General features: G+C 46.8%; 1 gene segment (V, D, J or C); it reads right to left on the bottom strand.

Annotated features, from left to right (window-relative positions):
• Positions 1-180: 180 nt before the first annotated feature.
• Positions 181-13,473, bottom strand: LOC145348441 (Ig kappa chain V region Mem5-like). The segment is given in 4 exon segments: positions 181-509; positions 10,873-10,918; positions 12,940-13,241; positions 13,425-13,473. Coding segments are annotated over 4 exon segments (726 nt in total).
• Positions 13,474-22,659: the final 9,186 nt, after the last annotated feature.

Here is a 22,659-nt window from a genome sequence, read left to right as displayed (position 1 = left end):
GTAAAGCTCCCTCTACAATATCCCAACAATGTTCTTTAACCCCTGACCCTCAGAAGTGTCTCAGACTCAGTCCCAAGAAGGAAGAGAGTTGTAGTTCAATGCTGACAGTGACCTTTGCCCTCCCAGCTCACCCCTGTTCTATTCCAAGTTGTGTCTCCTCTGTGGACTGTCTCTAACACTCTAGGCACATTCTGAACTCCTGACACTCTTGCTGAGGGGAGAGGAGAGGCTCACATGGGTGAGGGCACAGGAGAAGAGAGCGTTGGACTCCCAGTCGGAGCCAGTGAGGGTCAGCAGGCTGCTGACGCTGTAGGTGTTGTCTGAAGCTCGCAGGTAGTTGCTGGTCTGAACCCCATTGGAAATGGCTGCACCATCCTTCTCCCACTTCACCTCCACCTCATCGGGATAGAAGTGATCGGCAAGGCACACCAGGGTGGCGGTGCCCTTGGTCTTGACCTCCTCCGGGGAGGGGGGCAGCAGGGTCAGCGTGGGTTGTGAATTCTCACGGGCTGGAAGAGAAGAGAAGGAATCTTAATCACTGTTATTTTCAGGCTTTCAACATCCCGAATATTAACTGGGATCAAATCAGTGTCAATGTTTCAATGTTGCAGAGTTCTGAAAATCCATTCCGGGGGAACTTTTTTAACCAGTACGGAACAATCCCAACAGGAGAAGGGGCAGTTTTAGAGAATGAAACTGGGCATGTGGAAGGTATATCAGTGAGAGAGCATTTGGGTAATAATGATCATAATAGATTTAGAGTAGCTACGGAAAAGGGGAAAGATCGATCAAGAGTAAACGTTTTAAATTTGGAAAAGGCCAATTTCACTGAACAGGAATTTTCCAAAATAGGAAGCAACTTGAAAGTAAATCAGTGTCAGAGCAGTGGAGGATATTTGAGCTGGAGATAGAGTTCAGGACATATCTGTTCATCAAGCAATAGCGTGGGGCATTGCAAAGAGAATAACTAAGGATTAAATAAGGCTGATTACCGAGCAAAAAGGTAACTTGTGTGTGGAGAGAGAAGATATATAGGTGGTTCTTAATGAATAATTTACATCAAATATCACAAGTGGGAGGGACAAAGTTGACATTGTGCTTCAGGAGGGGAGGGATTGTGAAATAATTAATGGGATAATGATAGTGAGCGAGGAGATATTAATGTGTTTATCATCTTTTAAAATGGAGAAACTCCCAGGCCCGGGTGAAATGTATCCCAGGGTACGAAGTGAAGCGAGGGAAGAAATAACAGAGATCTGACCATTATTTTCCAATCCTCTCTGGCTACAGGTGTGGTGTGGGTGGACTGGGGGATGGATAATGCTTTTTAAAATGAAAAGCTGATGGAATCCAAGGGAAAGTGGCACATTCGAGTTCAAATTAGTTCAGTGTCTGAGGGTAAAGGTTTGATTTGAAGCTGGTTAAATCATTTTGCAACGTTACTGAAACATTTGTAAAGAAGGTTACTACAAATTCAGCACTGAAATGGTTAATAGTGAGAGTATTTAAAGACACAGTGTCCCTTTAAGAGATTGTTAACCAATCAGGAAGCTGGAACTATTGCTCAGTCTGTCTGGGGGAAACAGGTTGAGCATCAACAAACCTCAGATCACACACAGATCAGGAGAACTTTATCCCAGAACATTGGAGCAGACTTGGATCAACACACTTCACACAGGATTCCCATTGGCTGGTGTAGAAGCTTCTAGATTTCATTTCAAACCTTCCTGCCCAGCACTGGGCTGAGGTCAAGGGTGAGGCTAGAATTAGTCTCAGTGTCCGGGGGTCAGACAGGGTCACTACTCCAAATGACCCCATGAACTCTGGAGGGTGCGAGTGTGTGGAGAATGGGTGAGAGTCAGGATCAGGAATCTCCAAGCTCAAAGACAGAGTTACATTTCTATAGCACCTGTCAGCACCTCAGAATGTCCCAATGTGTTTTACAGCTCATTGTGCACAGCAAGATCCCAGGGAACAGAGTGAGAAAGAACAGATAAGCAGATTTGTAGTGATGTTGATTGAGGGATGAATATTGACCAGTTCACCGGGGTGAACTCCCCTGCTCTTCTTCCAATAGCACCATGGCATCTTTTACACCCCCTGAGAGGGCAGATATCAGATTGTCTCATCTGAAAGATGGGAGGCCTGTAGTTTAGAGGGGGGATGTGACAGGTGCTGGCCCTTTCCCCATAAGGATTTTGGAAGTGGATGGGGAAAGTGGGAGGTGAACTAGAGAAACATCTTTGTTGCTGCTGAAACTCTTGCTATCTGCTCAGTCACAACTAATAAACACTCAGACACATCAGACAAACATCAGTCTGTTTCTGTGGATTCTCTGCTGCTTTCAGTTCAATGAAGAGTGCAGGAGGACATGGCAGGAGCAACAACAGACATACTGAAAAATGAGGTGTGAATCTGGTGAAGCTACAACACAGAGACTGTGTACCAAACAGCAGAAGCAGCAAGTGATAGACAGAGTTAAACCATCCCACAACCAATGGATCAGATCTAAGCTCTGCAGTCCTGTCACATCCAGCCGTGAATGGTGGTGGACAATTAAACAACTCACTGGAGGAGGAGGCACCACAAATATCCCCATCCTCAATGATGGGGGAACCCAGCACATCAGTACAAAAGATAAGGCTGAAGCATTTGCAGCAATCTTCAGCCAGAAGTTCCGAGTGGATGGTCCATCTCGACCTCCTCCGGAGGTCCTGAAGACTTGTGCTCCAGAACTTCCCGTGTCCCTAGCCAAGCTGTTCCAGTACATCTACAACACTGGCATCAACCCAACATTGTGATAAATTACCCGGTTATGAACTGTACACAAAAACAGGACAAATCCATCCGCACAATAACCACCCCATCAGTCTACTCTCGATCATCAGCAATGTGATCTGAACATATCCAGAGTGATACCAAGCAGCACTTACTCAGCAATAATCTGCTCACTGACACTCAGTTTGTGTTCCTCCAGGGTCACTCAGTTCTTGACGTCATTACAAAGACAAAGAACAAAGGACAAAATCAGCCCGGGAAACAGGCCCTTCGGCCCAACGAGCCCGCGCCACCATCTCAACACCACCAGTCCACCTCTCTACCCACGACCCCTGTCTAATGCTTTATGGCCATCCAGATTGAGGGAAACTGATTTAGGGACAATTTACTCCTGCCAATCAGCCTAACAGCACATCTCTGGGGTGTGGGAGGAATCTGGAGCACCCGGAGAAAACCCACGCAAGCACGGGGAGAATGCGCAAACTCCCACAGACACCGACCCAAATCCATGTGTCTGCACAGCAATCAGCGATAGTCACTGAGCTGTCATCTTGCCCAGTATCTTGTCCAGTTTAGGCACACACTAGCGACATGAAGCACTAGGCCAATCTCGAACAACCAAGAGCAGCCCCAGTACGACCCATCGCGTGTATGCCCCTCGTTGGACACGAGGTGGACCGACTTAAAACCTGTGAATGAAAAGAGAAAAACATTATTATCATACTATACCCATTTACATTACCAGGGATGCCCCAATGCTAATGACCCTTATTTAAAAGGTTCTCCTATATCCACCCATCTCCAACTCAGTCATGTGCCTGTCTAAGTTACTCCTAAAGGACTCTAGCGTGTTTGCCTCCACCACCTTACTTGGCAGAGCATTCCATACCCCCACTACCCTCTGTGTGAAAAACCTCCCTCTAATATCTGTGTTGTACCGCTCCCCCCTCACCTTAAGTCCATGGCCCCTTGTCCTACGTGTCTCTATTATAGGAAATAGCTTACCTCTGTTTACTCTATCTATACCCTTCATAATCTTATATACCTCTATTAGATCCCCCCTCAGTTGGCGTCTTTCAAGGGAAAAGAGCCCCAATTTCTTCAATCTTTCCTCATACCCCAGTCCTTCCATACCAGGCAACATCCTGGTAAACCTCCTCTGCACTCTCTCCAGAGCCTCCACGTCCTTCTGGTAGTAAGGCGACCAGAACTGTACGCAGGACTCCAAATGCGGCCTAACCAACGTTCTATACAACTGCAACATTAGACTCCAGCTCTTATATTCTATACCCCTTCCTATAAAGGCTAACATACCATAGGCTTTCTTCACCACACTCTCCACTTGCACTGCCACCTTCAAAGACTTGTGCACTTGCACCCGCAGGTCTCGCTGTGACTCTATACTCCTTACAGGCTTACCCTTTATCATATAACTCCCCCCTACATTATTCCGGCCAAAATGCATCACCTCACATTTATCCGGATTAAACTCCATTTGCCACGTATCTGCCCAATCAACCAGCCTATCAATATCCTGCTGTATTGACAGACACTGCTCCTCACTGCCCGCCAATCCAGCCATCTTGGTGTCATCAGCAAATTTGCTGATCACACCACCTACTCCCTCTTCCAAATCATTTATATACACTGCAAAGAGAAGAGGTCCCAGTACCGAGCCCTGCGGCACACCACTAGTGACAGACCTCCAGCTAGAAAAAGACCCCTCCACAACTACTCTCTGACTCCTCTTTGCAAGCCAGTTCTCTACCCATCTAGATACCTGGCCACATATCCCATGAGCTTTAATCTTCTGTACCAACCTACCATGAGGGACTTTGTCAGCCTTGGTTCAAACATAGAGCAAAGAGCTGAACTCCAGAGGTGAGGTGAGAGTGACTGCCCTTAACATCAAGGCAGCATTTGAGCAAATGTGGCATCAAGGAGCCCTCGCAAAACTGGAGCCAATGGGAATTGGGGGAAAACTCTCCGCTGGTTGGAGTTGTACCCGGCACAAAGGAAGATGGTTGGGATTTAACTCAACAAGCTATATTAATGAGCTGGACGAAGGAAATGAGAGGATTGTTGCTAAATTTGCTGATGATAAAATGAAAAGTCGAAATGCATGTTGTGAGGAAATAGGGAGTCTGAAAAGGAATAGAGATAGGTTCAGTGAGTGGGAAAACATCGACAGATGGAGAATCATGTGGGAAAATGTGAGGCTGTCCATTTTGGCAGGAGAATAGAGCAGAATACTTGTAAACTGGAGAGATTCTATCGAGTGATCTGGGTGTCTTTGCATCCAGGAACAGCAAGAAATTAGGAAGGCAAATGGAATGTTGCTCTTCATTCCAATGAGGATGAGTATAAAAGGAGGGATGTTTTGCTACAGCACATTGGGAAAATCACACTTAGAATATTGTGGACACTGAGGGTTTCCTTACTTAAGGAAAGATATAGGAGAATTGGAAAGAGTTCAGAGATGGTTCACTCGGCTGATTCCACCGAGTAAGGGATTGTCTTATGAGGAAAGCTTGAGCAAGTTGGGCCGATACTCATTGGAGTAGAACTTATTTAAACTTATTTATTATTAAGTTTAAAGCACTTTGTTCTTTGCAGAACTGTTTAAAGCATTTATTTATTGTATTTACTGCTTTAAGAATTCTGAGGGATTGGTTAGCAGGCAGTTGTGGGCCATCAGCTTTAAATCAGCGCCAGGTTTAAAAGGAGGCCTGGTGTAGACAGCGGGCAGCGTCTGAGCGGGCAGCGGAGTGAGAGGGAAGCAGAGTGAGCTACTAGGGCTTAATATCAAAAAGGGCTGGAAGGAAAAAAGGCCAGGTGAGTTCGTTTGAAAAACAAAAAAAAAAAAAATTTTTTTCAAAACTACTACAGTGAATAATGGAGGGGCATGTGATGTGTGGTTTCTGTATGATGTGGGAACTGGTGGACCCTAAGGTTCATCCCAGTGACCATATCTGCAGTAAGTGCAGGTTGCTAGAGGAGCTCCAGCTCAGGGTAAATGAGCTGGCCTCTGAGCTACAGACACTGAGGCTCATCAGGGGGAGAGAGGGTGCCATTGTCAATGGGGTGCAAGTGACATCCACCCCCCCTAGACTGGCTAACTCTAAGGGTCAGGGACAAGAGGGGGCTGCTGGGAGGAGGAAGGGGGGTGAGGAGCGGAGGCCTCAGCCTCTTAATCTGCATAACAGGTTTGAGGTTCTTGCTTCCAGGCTGGATGAGGATGAGGCAGGTGAGGTTGGTGAGCAAACTGCACACGGTACAGTGATGCAGCAGGACATAGGCAAAGAGAAAAGGAAAAGGAACGTAGTAGTGATTGGGGATAGTGGGGCGAAGGGTATTGACACTGTCCTTTGTCACAATGACAAAGTGCACAGAAGGGTGTGTTGTCTGCCTGGTGCTCGGGTCCGGGATGTCGCATCTGGGCTGCAGAGGAACCTGGAGTGGGAGGGTGAGAATCCGATCGTTGTGGTACATGTGGGTGCCAACGACGTAGGCAAACTGCAGACTGAGGATCTGGGGAGGGAGTATGAGAAGCTGGGAATGGAATTAAAAAGTAGAACCAACAAGGTGGTTATCTCTGGGCTACTGCCTGAACCATGTGCAGATGGGCGTAGGGTTGACAGGATTAAGGAAGTGAATGGGTGGCTCAGGGATTGGTGTGGGAGGAATGGGTTTGAATTTATGGGGCATTGGCACCAGTATTGGGGTAGGTGGGACCTGTTCGGGCGGGATGGGGTTGGTCTGAACCGTGCTGGGACCAGAGTGCTGGCGAATCGAGTAAAGAGGACTGTAGACAGGGCTTTAAACTAATTAGTGGGGGGGAGGGTGCGAGGGTAGGTGACCTTACGAGGTCTAAAGTTAAGGAGAGTGTACATGTAAGGGAAGAGGCCGAGGATGTCCCAATAATAGAGGGAGTAGGGGGCGTGAGTATAGTTGGTGGCGTTGCGGCAAATAGGGTCCAGGTGAAGGCTGGGATGAAAGCACTTTATCTGAATGCACGAAGCATTCGGAATAAAGTGGATGAGCTGGTGGCGCAAATCGACACAAATGGATACGATCTGGTGGCCATTACAGAGACGTGGCTGCAAGGTGACAGGGACTGGGAGATGAATGTACAGGGCTATCAAGTGTTTAGGAAGGATAGGCAGGAGGGAAAAGTGGGGGGGCGTAGCTCTGCTGATTAAGGATAGCATCAGGGTGGTAGCAAGGAATGATATTGGAGCCAAGGAGCAGAGGGTGGAATCATTGTGGGTGGAGATTAGGAACAGCAAAGGGAGGAAGACGCTGGTGGGTGTCGTCTATAGGCCCCCGAATAATGATCTGGAGGTGGGGCGGGTTGTTAACGCGCAAATAAGTGCGGCGTGCAGGAATGGGACGGCCGTAGTTATGGGGGATTTCAATCTGCATATTGATTGGTCGACCCATGTTGGACGTGGGGGGCTCGAAGAAGAGTTCTTGGAATGCTGCCGGGATAGTTTCCTGGAACAGTGTGTGTTGGAGCCGACGAGGGAGCGAGCTATCTTGGATCTGGTACTATGTAATGAAGCGGGTAGAATTAGGGACCTTGTGGTGAAGGATCCTCTTGGGGAGAGTGATCATTGTATGGTGGAGTTTCTGGTGCAGATGGAGGAGGAGAAAGTGGGTTCCCGGACGCGCGTCCTTTGTTTGAATAGAGGGGAATACGGTAGGATGAGAGAAGAATTGGCGAATGTGGACTGGGAGAGCGCGTTGGAGGGAGGGTCTGTTGAGGAGCAGTGGAGGATCTTTAAGGAGATCTTTCTTGGTGCTCAACAGAAATTTATTCCGATGGTCAAAAAGGATAGTGGGAGGAGAGGTAATAAGCCGTGGATAACGAAGGAGGTGAAGGAAAGTGTTAAACTAAAAGCGGAGGAATTTAGAGTAGCTAAGAGTAGTGGGCGAGAAGAGGATTGGGAGAGGTTTAAATGTCAACAAAGATTGACAAAGAAGTTGATAAGGAAGGGTAGGAGAAACTATGAAGCTGGGCTAGCGCTTAATATAAAAAAGGATAGCAAGAGTTTTTATAAATATATAAAAAGGAAGAGGCTGGCTAGGGTGAATGTTGGTCCTTTAGAGGATGAGAAAGGGGACCTAGTGGTAGGGGATGGGGATATGGCTAAGATATTGAATAACTTTTTTGTTTCTGTCTTCACGGAGGAGGACGTGAATAATTTGCCGAGTGTTAACGATGGAAAGGTGGTAGGACTGGAGGGTCTTAATGACATTACTGTCACTAGAAAGGCGGTGCTCGACAGACTGGAGGGGCTGATTGTGGACAAGTCCCCAGGACCGGATGGAATGCATCCGAGGGTTCTGAAAGAAATGGCGGAGGTGATAGTGGATGCCTTGGTGGTTATTTTCCAAACGTCGCTGGATTCCGGGGAAGTGCCGGATGATTGGAAAACGGCTAATGTTACGCCATTGTTTAAGAAAGGTGCCAGGCAAAAGGCGGGGAATTATAGGCTGGTTAGTTTAACGTCTGTGGTAGGTAAAATGTTAGAATCTGTCATTAAGGAGGAAATTGCGAGGCATCTTGAAGGGAATTGCTTGATAGAGCAGACGCAGCACGGTTTCATTAAAGGGAAGTCGTGTCTGACAAATTTACTGGAGTTCTATGAGGATGTGTCTAGGGCGGTGGATAGAGGAGAGCCGGTGGATGTGGTCTTTCTGGATTTTCAGAAGGCGTTTGACAAAGTGCCTCACAAGAGGTTATTGCAGAAGGTCGAGGGACATGGAGTTGGGGGTAGGGTGTTAGCGTGGATAGAGGACTGGTTGTCAAATAGGAGGCAGAGAGTGGGGGTCAACGGGTGCTATTCGGATTGGCGGATGGTGACTAGTGGAGTGCCCCAGGGGTCGGTGCTGGGACCTCAGCTTTTTACCATTTATATAGATGATCTGGAGGAGGGAACCGAGTGTAGGGTGTCGAAATTTGCTGATGACACCAAGATTGGGGGAACGGCAAATTGTGCGGAGGGTGTGGAGAGTCTGCAGAAGGATCTAGATAGGCTGGGCGAATGGGCCAGGAAATGGCAAATGGAATTTAATGTTGGCAAGTGTGAGGTGGTCCACTTTGGTAGGAAGAATGGTAGGAAGGACTATTACTTACGGGGCGAAAAACTGCAGCAGGCGACGGTGCAGAGGGACCTCGGGGTCCTTGTGCATGAGTCGCAAAAACCCAGCTTGCAGGTGCAGCAGGTGGTCAGGAAGGCGAATGGGATGCTGGCCTTCATAGCGAAGGGGATTGAATATAAAAGTAGGGAGGTCTTGCTGCAGCTGTATAGGGCATTGGTGAGGCCGCAACTGGAGTACTGTGTGTATTTTTGGGCGCCGCACCTGCGCAAAGATATTTTGGCCTTGGAGGGAGTGCAGAGGAGGTTCACTAGGCTGATACCGGAGTTGAGGGGGTTAAGCTATGAGGAGAGGCTGAATAAACTGGGCTTGTACTCGTTAGAGTTTAGAAGAATGAGGGGAGATCTCATAGAGACGTGTAAGATGATGAATGGGATGGATAGGATAGAGGTGGAAAGACTCTTCCCGCTCAAAAAAGACAATAGGACTAGGGGGCACAGCCTCAAGATAAAAGGGGGGCGGTTTAGAACGGAGTTGAGGAGGAACTTCTTCACTCAAAGGGTGGTGAATCTCTGGAATTCTCTGCCTGTTGAAGTGGTGGAGGCTGCCTCGCTAAATATTTTTAAGACACGGGTTGATGGGTTTTTGATAGGAGAGGGGATTAAGGGTTATGGGGAGAGGGCGGGAAAGTGGAACTGAGCAGCGACAGATCAGCCATGATCTTATTGAATGGCGGGGCGGGCTTGAAGGGCTGGATGGCCTACTCCTGCTCCTATTTCTTATGGTCTTATGGTCTTATGGTCTTATTCCACCACCTCAGCACCATCTTCACCAGGGCAATTAGGGATGGGTGATAAATGCTGGTCTGCATAGAATCACAGAAAATAGGAACAGGAATAGGCCATATGGATAAATGGATTGGCCATGCTAAATTGCCCCGAGTGCGTTCTTTAGGTGGGTTAGCAATGGTAAATGCGCAGGGTTACAGGGAGCCTGGGTAAGAAGCTCTTTTGGAGAATCGGGTGAAAAGATTTCCCTCACGTCTCTCAAAATCTGCTGCCTCTGTGATTAAGGGGAAGAGTTTCCTCATATCTACCCTATCTCTGTCCCTCGTAATTCTGTCAATGGACTGAATAGCCTCCTCCTGCACTGTAGGGATTCGATGGCTAATAAAAAACTACATGGACTGTGTAAGGTTTCCACGGGTGAAGGGATCCATTTTAAATGAACCCTGTTGTGACCAATCGAGGGTGGGATTCCAGCTGATTACTCCTCACCCAGAGGAAAACAAAATTGGGATCCGGTTCAGGAAGTTAACAAATGAGGGAGCCTGTCTGAGGACTGGTCACAACATGTACACAGCAAGATCCCACACACAGCAATGAAACAATCAGCATTTTCAGTGATGTTGGATCTGGGATAAATATTGGATTGAACTCATCCCAAAGAGAAAGTAACAGGGAGTCTCCCCAAAAGCCTGGAACACTGAAGCCACTGGATTGTGAGCCCTGCTGTGGCTGTTTGTCATCAGAACTTCAGCAAGAGATAAGCAGGGAGTGGAGAGAGCAGAGTGAAAGCTGGGGCAGGTGGCACCTCGGTGTCTGACTGTGCTGCTGCTGTGATCAGTTATATCAGAGAGTGAGACAGAGAGTTCAACTTCACATCAAACTCTGCCTGTGTGTGTCAGACTGAGACTGACAGGAGTCTAGAGAGTGATTTCACTCCATGCTGCAGGAATGTGAACACAGTCTGCAAACGTCCAGATCTCCTCCACACGGTGGGTAAAAGCTGCTTACTTATATCTTGCTGCTTAAAGGGGGGAATGGAAGGAAAGAAATACAGCTGGACTCCCTGTTCTACACAGTGTTCTTCAATCAACCATTTCATTGACTGCAGCTTCCTCACTAACACCTTCAACTCTTCAGTATTTGTGTTTGAGAAAGTTTCAGCATTGAAAGGGTTAATAACGGAGGATTGGGCTTTACTTACTCAGTCTGAGTTTGGTTCCTTTACCAAACGTCAGGCACACTGACAGCTTTCAGTGGAGGAGCTGTACAAAAACCTCTGCTCTCTGACTCACTCATTCACTCACTGAGTCTATCACTCTTTCTCTTTCTCTCTCTCTCTGTTTCTCTGAATATCTCTGTGTTTTGTTGGGAGAGTTGAGAATTCTACTTTGAGATGATAAATCTTTCAGTTGCTCTTCATATGTGGACATGGAGAGTAAGAGAGAAACTCGAGGCCTTCAGCGAGCAGTGGACACCACAGGGACTGGAGTGTGTAGTGGATAGTGCAAATAATTTGTTCAGTTTCCTTTCTTGTGTTCATTAAAGATTATATAAAACTGTGGGATGTGTCAGTACAGGAGGTGGGGCTGTGTGTCCATTATTATATATTATATAAAACTGTGGGATGTGTCAGTACAGGAGGTGGGGCTGTGTGTCCATTATTATATATTATATAAAACTGTGGGATGTGTTAGTACAGGAGGTGGGACTGTGTGTCCATTATTATATATTATATAAAACTGGGATGTGTCAGTACAGGAGGTGGGACTGTGTGTCCATTATTATACATTATATAAACCTGTGGGATGTGTCAGTACAGGAGGTGGGACTGTGTGTCCATTATTATATATTATATAAAACTGTGGGATGTGTCAGTACAGGAGGTGGTGCTGTGTGTCTATTATTATATATTATATAAAACTGTGGGATGTGTCAGTACAGGAGGTGGGACTGTGTGTCCATTATTGTATATTATATAAAACTGTGGGATGTGTCAGTACAGGAGGTGGGACTGTGTGTCCATTATTATATATTATATAAAACTGTGGGATGTGTCAGTACAGGAGGTGGTGCTGTGTGTCCATTATTATATATTATATAAAACTGTGGGATGTGTCAGTACAGGAGGTGGGACTGTGTGTCCATTATTATATATTATATAAAACTGTGGGATGTGTCAGTACAGGAGGTGGGACTGTGTGTCCATTATTATATATTATATAAAACTGTGGGATGTGTCAGTACAGGAGGTGGGACTGTGTGTCCATTATTATATATTATATAAAACTGTGGGATGTGTCAGTACAGGAGGTGGGACTGTGTGTCCATTATTGTATATTATATAAAACTGTGGGATGTGTCAGTACAGGAGGTGGGACTGTGTGTCCATTATTATATATTATATAAAACTGTGGGATGTGTCAGTACAGGAGGTGGGACTGTGTGTCCATTATTATATATTATATAAAACTGTGGGATGTGTCAGTACAGGAGGTGGGACTGTGTGTCCATTATTATATATTATTTAAAACTGTGGGATGTGTCAGTACAGGAGGTGGGACTGTGTGTCCATTATTGTATATTATATAAAACTGTGGGATGTGTCACTACAGGAGTTGGGACTGTGCGTCCATTATTATATATTATATAAAACTGTGGGATGTGTCGGTATAGGAGGTGGGACTGTGTGTCCATTATTATATATTATATAAAACTGTGGGATGTGTCAGTATAGGAGGTGGGACTGTGTGTCCATTATTATATATTATATAAAACTGTGGGATGTGTCAGTACAGGAGGTGGGACTGTGTGTCCATTATTATATATTATATAAAACTGTGGGATGTGTCAGTACAGGAGGTGGGACTGTGTGTCCGTTATTATATATGATATAAAACTGTGGGATGTGTCAGTACAGGAGGTGGTGCTGTGTGTCCATTATTATATATTATATAAAACTGTGGGATGTGTCAGTACAGGAGGTGGGACTGTGTGTCTATTATTATATATTATATAAAACTGTGGGATGTGTCAGTACAGGAGGTGGGACTGTGTGTCCATTATTATATATTATATAAAACTGTGGGATGTGTCAGTACAGGAGGTGGGACTGTGTGTCCATTATTATATATTATATAAAACTGTGGGATGTGTCAGTACAGGAGGTGGGACTGTGTGTCCATTATTATATATTATATAAAACTGTGGGATGTGTCAGTACAGGAGGTGGTGTTGTGTGTATTGGGGTTTTTGTAAGGCTCTGTATCACTGTGTAGGGGGAGCTGTAATCATGCAGACAATAATAATCAGCGACATCCTCATTCTGAACATTGTTGATTGTCAGGGTGAATGTTGTCCCAGATCCACTGCCGGTGAATCGGTCGGATACTCCTGTGAATCGAGATGTTGCATCATAGATCAGCAGAGCCGGTTTCTGTCCTTCTCGCTGTTGATACCAACTCACTTGATTGCTAACAGATTGACTGGCCGTACAGGTGATGGTGGCGGTCTGGCCCAGGCTCACTGACAGCACCGGGGGAGATTGGGTCATGATGATGTCTCCATTGATACCTGAGGGGCAATAGAGAAACAGAGTGAAGTAACAACTGTCACAGAAAGAGGCTGTACAATGAGATATTGTTGGAGACACTGACTGTTCCTCTTTCAGCATTTTCCCTTCAATCACAAGTCAGGAGAATTGGATTGAAATGGAGAGCAGGGAAATATTCAAGGTGGAAGGAGAGAGGTTTGTACCTGCGATGCAGAATGCCAGAGGCCAGAGCAGCTGGATGGCTGAAATCATGGTGTGTGCTCGTGTCCCTGTGCCTGGTTACTGATAAACTCTCCCTTCACTGGGCTCTGCTTTATAAAGCTGCAGCCTGTGAGAGTCTCACTGCCTGTTCCTCAGTTTGTAAATGGTCTGACCCAGAGAAACCACGTCAGCACCTTTCACTTCCTCTTCTTCTCTCCCCGAGAGGCTGAGGGACAGAGTCTGAGGGTCAGGGACTGAGGGTCAGGGACTGAGTGTCTCTGACCCTCAGTTTCTGACCCTCAGCCTCTGTCCCTCAGTCTCTGTCTCTCACTCTCTCGATATCTCTCCCTCACTCGCTGTCTCTCTCACTCAATATTTATCCCTCAGTCTCTCTCTCAGTCTCAGTCTTTCTTTCTCGATATCTGTTCCTCAGTCTCTGTCTCCCTCACTCTGTTGATATCACTCCCTCAATTGCTGTCTCTTTCACTCTCTGAGTAACTCTTCATTAGTCTATGTTTCTGTCCATCACACTCTCACTGTCTCCCTTTCTTGTCCTTCCTGTCTCACACTCTTTGTGTTCCCTCTCGTTCACTCTTTCTTTCTCTCTTCTCATTCTCCCTCCCTCTATTCCTCTCAGTTTCTCCCTCACTTCATCTCATAGAGTCATAGAGGTTTACAGCATGGAAACAGGCCCTTCAGCTCAACTTGTTCATGCTGCCTTTTTTTAAAGCCCAAACTCCAGTTGCTGCATTTGGCCCATATCCGTCTATACCCATCTTACCCATGTGGCTGCCTAAGTGCGTTTTAAAAGACAAAATTGTACCCGTCTCTATTACTACCTCTGGCAGCTTGTTCCACCTCTGTGAAAAAATTGCCCATTTGGACACTTTTGTAACTCTCCCCTCTCGCCTTAAACCGATGTTTTCGACTCCCCTACCTTCGAGAAAAGATATAAATTATCCATTTGATCTATGCCCCTCATTATTTTATTGACCTCTACAAGGTCACCCCTCAGCCTCCTACACTCCAGACAAAAAAGTCCCAGTCGATCCAGCCTCTCCTGAAAACCCAAAACATCAAGTCCCGGTAGCATCCGAGTAAATCTTTTCTGCACTCTTTCTAGTTGAATAATATCCTTTCGATAATCGGGTGACCAGAACACAGTATTCCAAGTGTGGCCTTCCCAATGTCTTGTACAACTTCAACAAGACGTTCCGATTCCAGTATCAGAAAGGACAGTCTCAAGATAAAGGGGGGGCGGTTTAGAACGGAGTTGAGGAGGAACTTCTTCACTCAAAGGGTGGTGAATCTCTGGAATTCTCTGCCCGTTGAAGTGGTGGAGGCTGCCTCGCTAAATATTTTTAAGACGCGGGTTGATGGGTTTTTGATAAGCGAGGGGATTAAGGGTTATGGGGAGAGGGCGGGAATGTGGAACTGAGCCACGACAGATCAGCCATGATCTTATTGAATGGCGGGGCAGGCTCGAAGGGCTAGATGGCCTACTCCTGCTCCTATTTCTCATGTTCTTATGTTATTCAGTGTTCTGACCAATGAAACCAAGCATGCCGAATGCCTTCTTCACCACTCTGCCCAGCTGTGACCCCACTTTCAAGGAGCTATGAACACGTACCCCTAAATTTCTTTGTTCTGTAACTCTCCCCAATGCCCTACGATTAACTGAGTCAGTCCTGCCCTGGTCCAATCTACCAAAATACATCACCTCGCATTTATCTAAATTAAACTCCAGTTGTCATTCGTTAGCCCACTGGTCCAATTCCGATTGCAATTGGAGATACTTCCTTCTCTGTCCACTATTCCATCAATCTTGGTGTCATCTGCAAATTTATTAACCATACCTCCTATATTCTCATCCAAATCATTGATAAAAATGACAAATAACAGTGGACCCAGCATCGATCCCAATGGCACATCGCTCATTCTCTTTGTTCCTCTGTATTCTCATCTCACTCTGCCCCAGAAGAGACACCATCCTCCTGGTCTCCACTCTGTCAGTCCCCACACAATCTGATATGTTTCAATAAGATCACCTCTCATTCTTCTAAACTCCAATGGGTTCAGGCCCAACCTGTCCAACTTTTCTTCATGAGGTAACCCCTCACCCCAGGAATGTGTCGGGTGAATCTTCTCTGAACTGCTTCTGACACAATGATATCCTTTTTCAAATAAGGAGACCTAAACTGTACACAGTATTCCAGATGTGGTCTCACGGAGACCCTGTACAGCTGCAGTAAAACTTCCCTATTTTTATATTCCATTCTCCTTGTAATAAACACCAACATTCCATTTGTTTTCCTAATCACTTGCTGGAGCTGCAGACTAACTTGTTGTGATTGATGTCCCAGGACAGCCAGATCCCTCTGTAGCACCGAGTTGTACAATCTCTCTCCATTTCAGTAGTTTACTGCTTTTCTATTCTTCCTGCCAAAGTGGACACCTTCACATTTACCCAGGTTGTACTGCAAATGTTTAGCCACTCACTTCCTCTGTCCCTATCTGTTTGCAGACTCTCTACCTCCTCTTGGTAACTTACTTTTCCCACCTATCTTAGTGTCCCTGGGACATTAGTTCCATTCATTCCCCTTATCCAAGTCATTGATATGGATTGTGAATAGTTGTGGTCCCAGCACTGATTGTTCCAGAACTCCACTAATTACAGCTCCCAAACCCCAAAACAATCATTTATCCCCTCTCCCTTGTTTCTGTGAGCTAACCAATCCTCTATCAATGCTAATATGTTACCCACACACCATCTTCTTACCCACACATCATCATATCTTGTGTAGTAACATTTGATGTGGCAATTTATGAAATACCTTTTCAAATTCCCTGGACATCACAGCTACAAGTTCCCCTTTATCCATTTTGTGACCTCTGCAAAAGTGGACAATGACATGTGCAAAACAGAAAGAAACTGCTCCACATCGACCATGATGTCCATGTCCCACTGGAGCCTCCAATAGGGACCAGTAAACATGGGCCTCCTTCCCACTGGAGCCTCCAATAGGGACCAGTAAACATGGGCCTCCTTCCTACTGGAGCATCCAATAGGGACCAGTAAACATGGGCCTCCTTCCCACTGGAGCCTCCAATAGGGACCAGTAAACATGGGCCTCCTTCCCACTGGAGCCTCCATTAGGGACCAGTAAACATGGGCCTCCTTCCCACTGGAGCCTCCAATAGGGACCAGTAAACATGGGCCTCCTTCCCACTGGAGCGTCCAATAGGGACCAGTAAACATGGGCCTCCTTCCCACTGGAGCGTCCAATAGGGACCAGTAAACATGGGCCTCCTTCCCACTGGAGCCTTCAATAGGGACCAGTAAACATGGGCCTCCTTCCCACTGGAGCCTCCAATAGGGACCAGTAAACATGGGCCTCCTTCCCACTGGAGACTCCAATAGGGACCAGTAAACATGGGCCTCCTTCCCACTGGAGCCTCCAATAGGGACCAGTAAACATGGGCCTCCTTCCCACTGGAGCCTCCAATAGGGACCAGTAAACATGGGCCTCCTTCCCACTGGAGCCTCCAGTAGCTGAGCTTCAAACTCCACATTCTCTCCATCACATTGGCCTCTTATTTCCACAACATTATCCATCTCTACACAACATCATTCCCTTAAGCACAGTAACTCTTATCCCTGCATGTCCCACCTACTAACTCTCTTATTCCGATATCCTCTCCCAGCTCCCCTCATCCACACTCCATCTACCCCAGGTTTCCCAAATGCAGTGGGTCCGGACTCTGTCTCACACTAAGTATCGTTCCAGCACCACTCCTGTCCTCACTGTCCTCTCACCCCTGGCCTCAGTGATCTATCACCCCTGGCCTCACTGATCTACCACCCCTGACCTCACTGATCTATCACCCCTGACCTCACTGACCTATCACCCCTGACCTCACTGATCTATCACCCCGACCTCAGTGATCTATCACCCCTGTCCTCAGTTATCTATCGCCCCTGACTTCATTTACCTGTTTCCCCTGACCTCACTGACCTGTCACCCCTGACCTCACTGCCGTCCAATTCCCTCCATGGCCTCACTCCTCCCTACCCCTGTGTCCTGCTCCAGACTTACATTTCTCCCTCACCTTCCATCTGCTGACTCTGTTCCCCGGCTCATCGCTGCTTCCTTCATCCCACCATTGAGAGCAGAGCCTTCAGATGCCCAGGTCCTGCTCTGACCTCCCATCCTTAATCCTTCCCCCTCTCCAAGTCTTTCTCCCCATCAACCTCCATCCTTTCACCCAAGCCTTCGATCTCTCTTCCTAAACTACCCCCAGACCCTCCCCCATTCCTCTTATGCTGCTCTGTGAAACATAATGGGCTATGTTGTATACTCCGGCGGTATATAAATTCAGGTTCTGTGTGGATTTTAGTTGGGAACAGAATTAGACACAGTGGTGAAGGCTCTTGCAGTCAAATATCCTGCTGACAGGATCCAGACTTCAACACACAGAATGGGACATTGTGTAAAGTAGGAATTATTAAAAATGTATTCATTGATGGGATGTGGGTATCACTGGCTATCCCAACATTTATTGCCCATCCCTAATTGTCCTTGAGAAGGTGGTGATGAGCTGCCTTCTTGAACCGCTGCAGTCCATGAGGTGTACACACACCCACAGTGCTGTTAGGGAGGGGTTTCCAGGATTCTGACCCAGCGACAGTGCATGAACGGAGATGTATTTCCACTTCAGAATGGCCTGTGGCTTGGAGGGGAATCTCCTGGTGATGTTGATCCCAGGGATCTGCTACATTTGTCTTTCCAGATGATAGTGGTCATGGGTTTTGAAGGTGCTGCCTCAGGAACCTTGGTGAGTTCATGCAGGGCATCTTATAGATGGCACACACTGCTGCCACTGTTCGACAGTGGTGGAGGGATTTAATGTTTGTGAATGGGGTGCCAATCAAGTGGGGCTGCTTTGTCCTGGATGATGTTGAGCTTCTGGAGTGTTGCTGGAGCTCTACTCATCCAGACAAGTGGAGACTATTCCATCACACTCCGGACTTGTGCCTTGTAGATGGTGGACAGGCTTTGGAGAGTCAGGATGTGAGTTACTGGCTGCAGGATTCCTATCCACTGACCTTCTCTTGTAGACACAGTATTTATAGGCTGGTCCAGTTCAGTTTCTGGTCAATCAGAACCAACAGGATTTTACAGTGGGGGATTCAGCGATGGTAATGACATTGAATGTCAAGGGGAGATGTTCAAATTCTCTCTTGTTGGAGATGGTGAATCCGTGGTACTTGTGTGGCACGAATGTTACTGCTTCAATATCTGAGGAGTTGTGAATGGTGCTGAGCTTTGTGTAATCATCAGTGAACATCCCCACTTCTGAAGGTCATTACTGAAGCAGCTGAAGATGGTTGTGTCTCAGACACGACCCTGAGGAACTCCTGCAGTGATGTCCCAGGATAACTCCCTCCTGACTGTATCCCACTGTGCCTTCTGTGCTGGGAGATTGGAGGTAGTTAACACGGTTCACCATTTTCTCCCGTCTCAGTAACAAACATCCAGCTGCTCTGAGCTCCTTCTTTCACTTCCTCTGTTGGTTACGTTTCAATCTTCCGATCTGACAGTCTTTGCAGTTATTTTTGACACTGGGGATTTGTGCTGTGGTCTGAATCTCTAACAATAACTGTCCAATCAGTGAAAAGAACAGCAGCTCAGAGCAGTCAGGACTGAGGAGCCAGGCTCACTGGGAAACACATTGGGAAGATCAAAGCCATGGTCTTCATCTCCCGATACAAACTCCATCCCTTCCCCTTTGGAGTGTCTGACACTGAACCACACAGTCCACAGCCATGGTGTCCTATTTGACCCTGAGATGAGTTTCCCACCACATCATCCACTCCATCAGTCAGAACACCTATTTCCACCTCGGTAACATCTCCCGAGTCCTCCTGCCTCACTTCATCTTCTGCTGAAAATCTCATCCGTGTCTTTGTTACCCTCTGAACGTTACTATTCCAATACTGTCCTGGCCGACCTCACACCTACCACCCTCCGTAATCATCAACTCACCTAGGACTCTGCTACTCGGATCTGAACTCACGCCAAATCCCGTTCACCCGCCACCCCCTGTTCTCACTGACCTACACTGACCCCCGGTCCAGCAATGCCCTGATTTTAACATTCTCATTCTGCCTCTCAAATCCCTCCCTATCCTACACCCTCCCTCTCTCTGTAACCTCCTCCAAGCTGCCTAATTTAGTGTGCTCAGTAATCTTGGATATGTGACTCTCTATTCCTTCATCCAAGTCATTGACAAATATAGTGAAAAGCTGAGGCTTCAGCACAGATCCCTGGGGACATCACTATTCACAGCTTGCTGATTGGAATAACACACACACTATCCCTACTCTCTGTCTCCTATCTCCGAACCAATTCCTTATCCATGGCAAAAGCTTTCCTCTAATTCCATATGCTTCCATTTTCATTCACAGCCTCTCGTGTGGCACCTTCCCAAATGTCTTCTGGAAATGCATAGAAATAATATCCAGAGACATTCCCTTATCAAGCACATTAGTGGCTCATTAACAAATATAAGCAGCTTAGTTGAACATGTCTGACTCTTTTGAAATCCGTGTTGATTCTCTCTGATCAGTTCATGTTTCTCACTCGTTCTGTCTCTAATAAAACATTCCAGTCACTTTCCCACAACACACATTAAACTGAGCTGTTAATTGTGAATGACTCTAGCAAGCAGGTTAGTATGGACGTGAGGGCTGAATGCCAGCTCCTGTGTTATAGTCCTATCTGACTCATTGACTGAAACATCTGGATTGGAACAGAAGGTGGGCTGGAGGTTAAACAGTGAGTTGAAGGTAGGCAGAGTGTTATTAGTGGCTCATGTCCGATGTACATTGTGTCCATCGCTCTCTTGAAAAGATTGGGGCAAATTCCCCGAAAAACAATGTGCTGTTGGGGTGGGAAAATGGGAGATTTTCCTGCTGTTTTCTGGGTGCACTTAGTCAGTTGAATTTCCCGCACTTGTGTTTCACAAAATCCGCCAGGGATTTACACCAGTGGACGGGGTTAATCCCACCCATGAGGACTGGATCAGCACCTCCACATCCCTGCCTTGCGATGGTTTCCCCAACCTAATTCCCCAATCCCCTGATCACAGGCCCCGACTTCCCCATCCCCACCTCCCCTTCCCCAATAGACTGGCCTCCCGATGGCTTCCCCAATACCCCCCACCCCTCCAATTGTCAACCCCGACACCCCACTCCCTGATCACCAGCCTCCTCCTCATGGCTTCCTCAACTGGAAGGTTCCTGCTGAACTCAGCAACAACTCTGGCCTCCCTCGCCCCCCACACCAGCTTCTAAACAAACATCAGTGATGGAATTGTGGGGACAGGCAGAAAGAAACTTTAGTAAAAGTCAAACCAGCTTTACAATCATCGTCATTGCTCATGCATTTTGACCCGAACAAACCATTCGGAATCCTTGTGACGCCTCTCTGTACTTTGCAGGGGGGTGAACACACAGTAGATGTACAGTTGGGAGTGAGGTTCAGTCAGATATAGAAGGAAAACTCAGTCAGTCCAGCAGGCAGAGAAGACTTGGTCTTGATAAGGCACATAGAACATAGAACATAGAACATAGAACATTACAGCGCAGAACAGGCCCTTCGGCCCACGATGTTGCGCCGACCAGTTACAAAAACAATGACCCACTAGCCTATACCAATCCCTTTTCGTCCATAAACCTATCCAGAGATCTCTTAAACGCCCCCAAACTAGACGCATTTACAACTGCAGCAGGCAGGGCATTCCAATCCCTCACCACCCGCTGGGTAAAGAACCTACCCCTGCAATCCGTCCTGTAGCTACCCCCCCTTAATTTAAAGCCATGCCCCCTCGTGCTAGCTTTCTCCATCCGAGGAAAAAGGCTATCACTATCCACCCTATCTAAACCTCTAATCATCTTATATGTTTCAATAAGATCCCCTCTTAGCCGCCTTCTTTCCAACGAAAACAACCCTAGATCCCTCAGTCTCTCCTCATAGGACCTCCCCACCATACCAGGCAACATCCTAGTAAACCTCCTCTGCACCCTCTCCAACGCCTCCATGGGAGGATTGGAAGGCTAAACAGCATCTATTTTAATACAAGGAGCCTGTCTGGTCAGGCAGATGAACTTAGAGAGTTGGTCAGCACGTGGAAATATGAGATTGTTGTAATCACTGAGATACGGTTGAAAGAAGGACAGGACTGGAATCTCGACATTCCAGGGTACAGAAGTTCCAGGTGTGATGGGGGTGGGGGTGGGGGGCGGTGTGAGAGAGGAAGGGATATTGTTTTATTGATTAAAGAGACCAAGCCTGAAGTAATGAGGGAGGAGGTATTGGAACGCTCTTCAAATGAGGCCATATGGGTGGAGTTGAGAAATATAAAGGGTGATCATTGTACTGGGATTATACTACAGCCCTCCCAACACTCAGAGAGAGATAGAGGAGCAGATATGTAGGCAAATCACAGAGAGAGGTGTGAGAGGAATAGGGCTATAGTAATCGGGGATTTCAACCTCACCAATATTAATAGAATCACCTCAGTGTGAAAGGATTAGACAGGGTGGAATTTTTGAAGTGATTCCAGGAGAGCTTTTTGTGTCAGTAGATAGATAATCCAACTCGGGATCGCCAGTGCTCGACCTAATCCTTGGGAATGAATCCTGGCAAGTTGTTGAAGCATCAGTGGGTGAGCATTTTGGGGATGGGGAAGGTGGACACAGCAATGAAACGTGGAGTTTAATCCTTATAAGTGTGAGGTGCTGCATGTTGGGAGATTTAATAAAGGTCGGATATACACAATGAACGGTAGGTCCTGAGGGAGAATTGAAGAACAAAGGGACTTTGGTGTACAAGTCCATGGATCCCTGAAGGTTGCATTACAGGGAGATAGTGCGATGAAGAAGGCAACTGGAATGCTTGCCTTCATTAGCCGGGGTTCGAATATGGGGGCAGGAAAATGGGATTAATATCGATTGGTATTGGATGGTCAGCATAGACATGGTGGGCCGAAGGACCTGTTTCTGTGCTGTGTGACTGTATGATGCTATATGGAGTTGGAGCAGTTCTATCCCATAGACTGGCAGATGGGACGGAGATGTTAAATTCATTTGCTTTGAGGACTTTGTCAGACTTTGAGAAAATGTACTCACAAATCGACAAAGAAAGCCCAGCAGTTATCCACACAGTAAAAAAT

Source organism: Carcharhinus amblyrhynchos, chromosome 9, assembly GCF_965287045.1.
Source record: "Carcharhinus amblyrhynchos chromosome 9, sCarAmb.v2.hapA, whole genome shotgun sequence".
In the NCBI taxonomy this organism is placed as follows: Eukaryota; Metazoa; Chordata; class Chondrichthyes; order Carcharhiniformes; family Carcharhinidae; genus Carcharhinus; species Carcharhinus amblyrhynchos.
The sequence above is the reverse complement of the archived record's forward strand: the minus strand, read 5'-3'. Positions and strand labels throughout refer to the sequence as shown.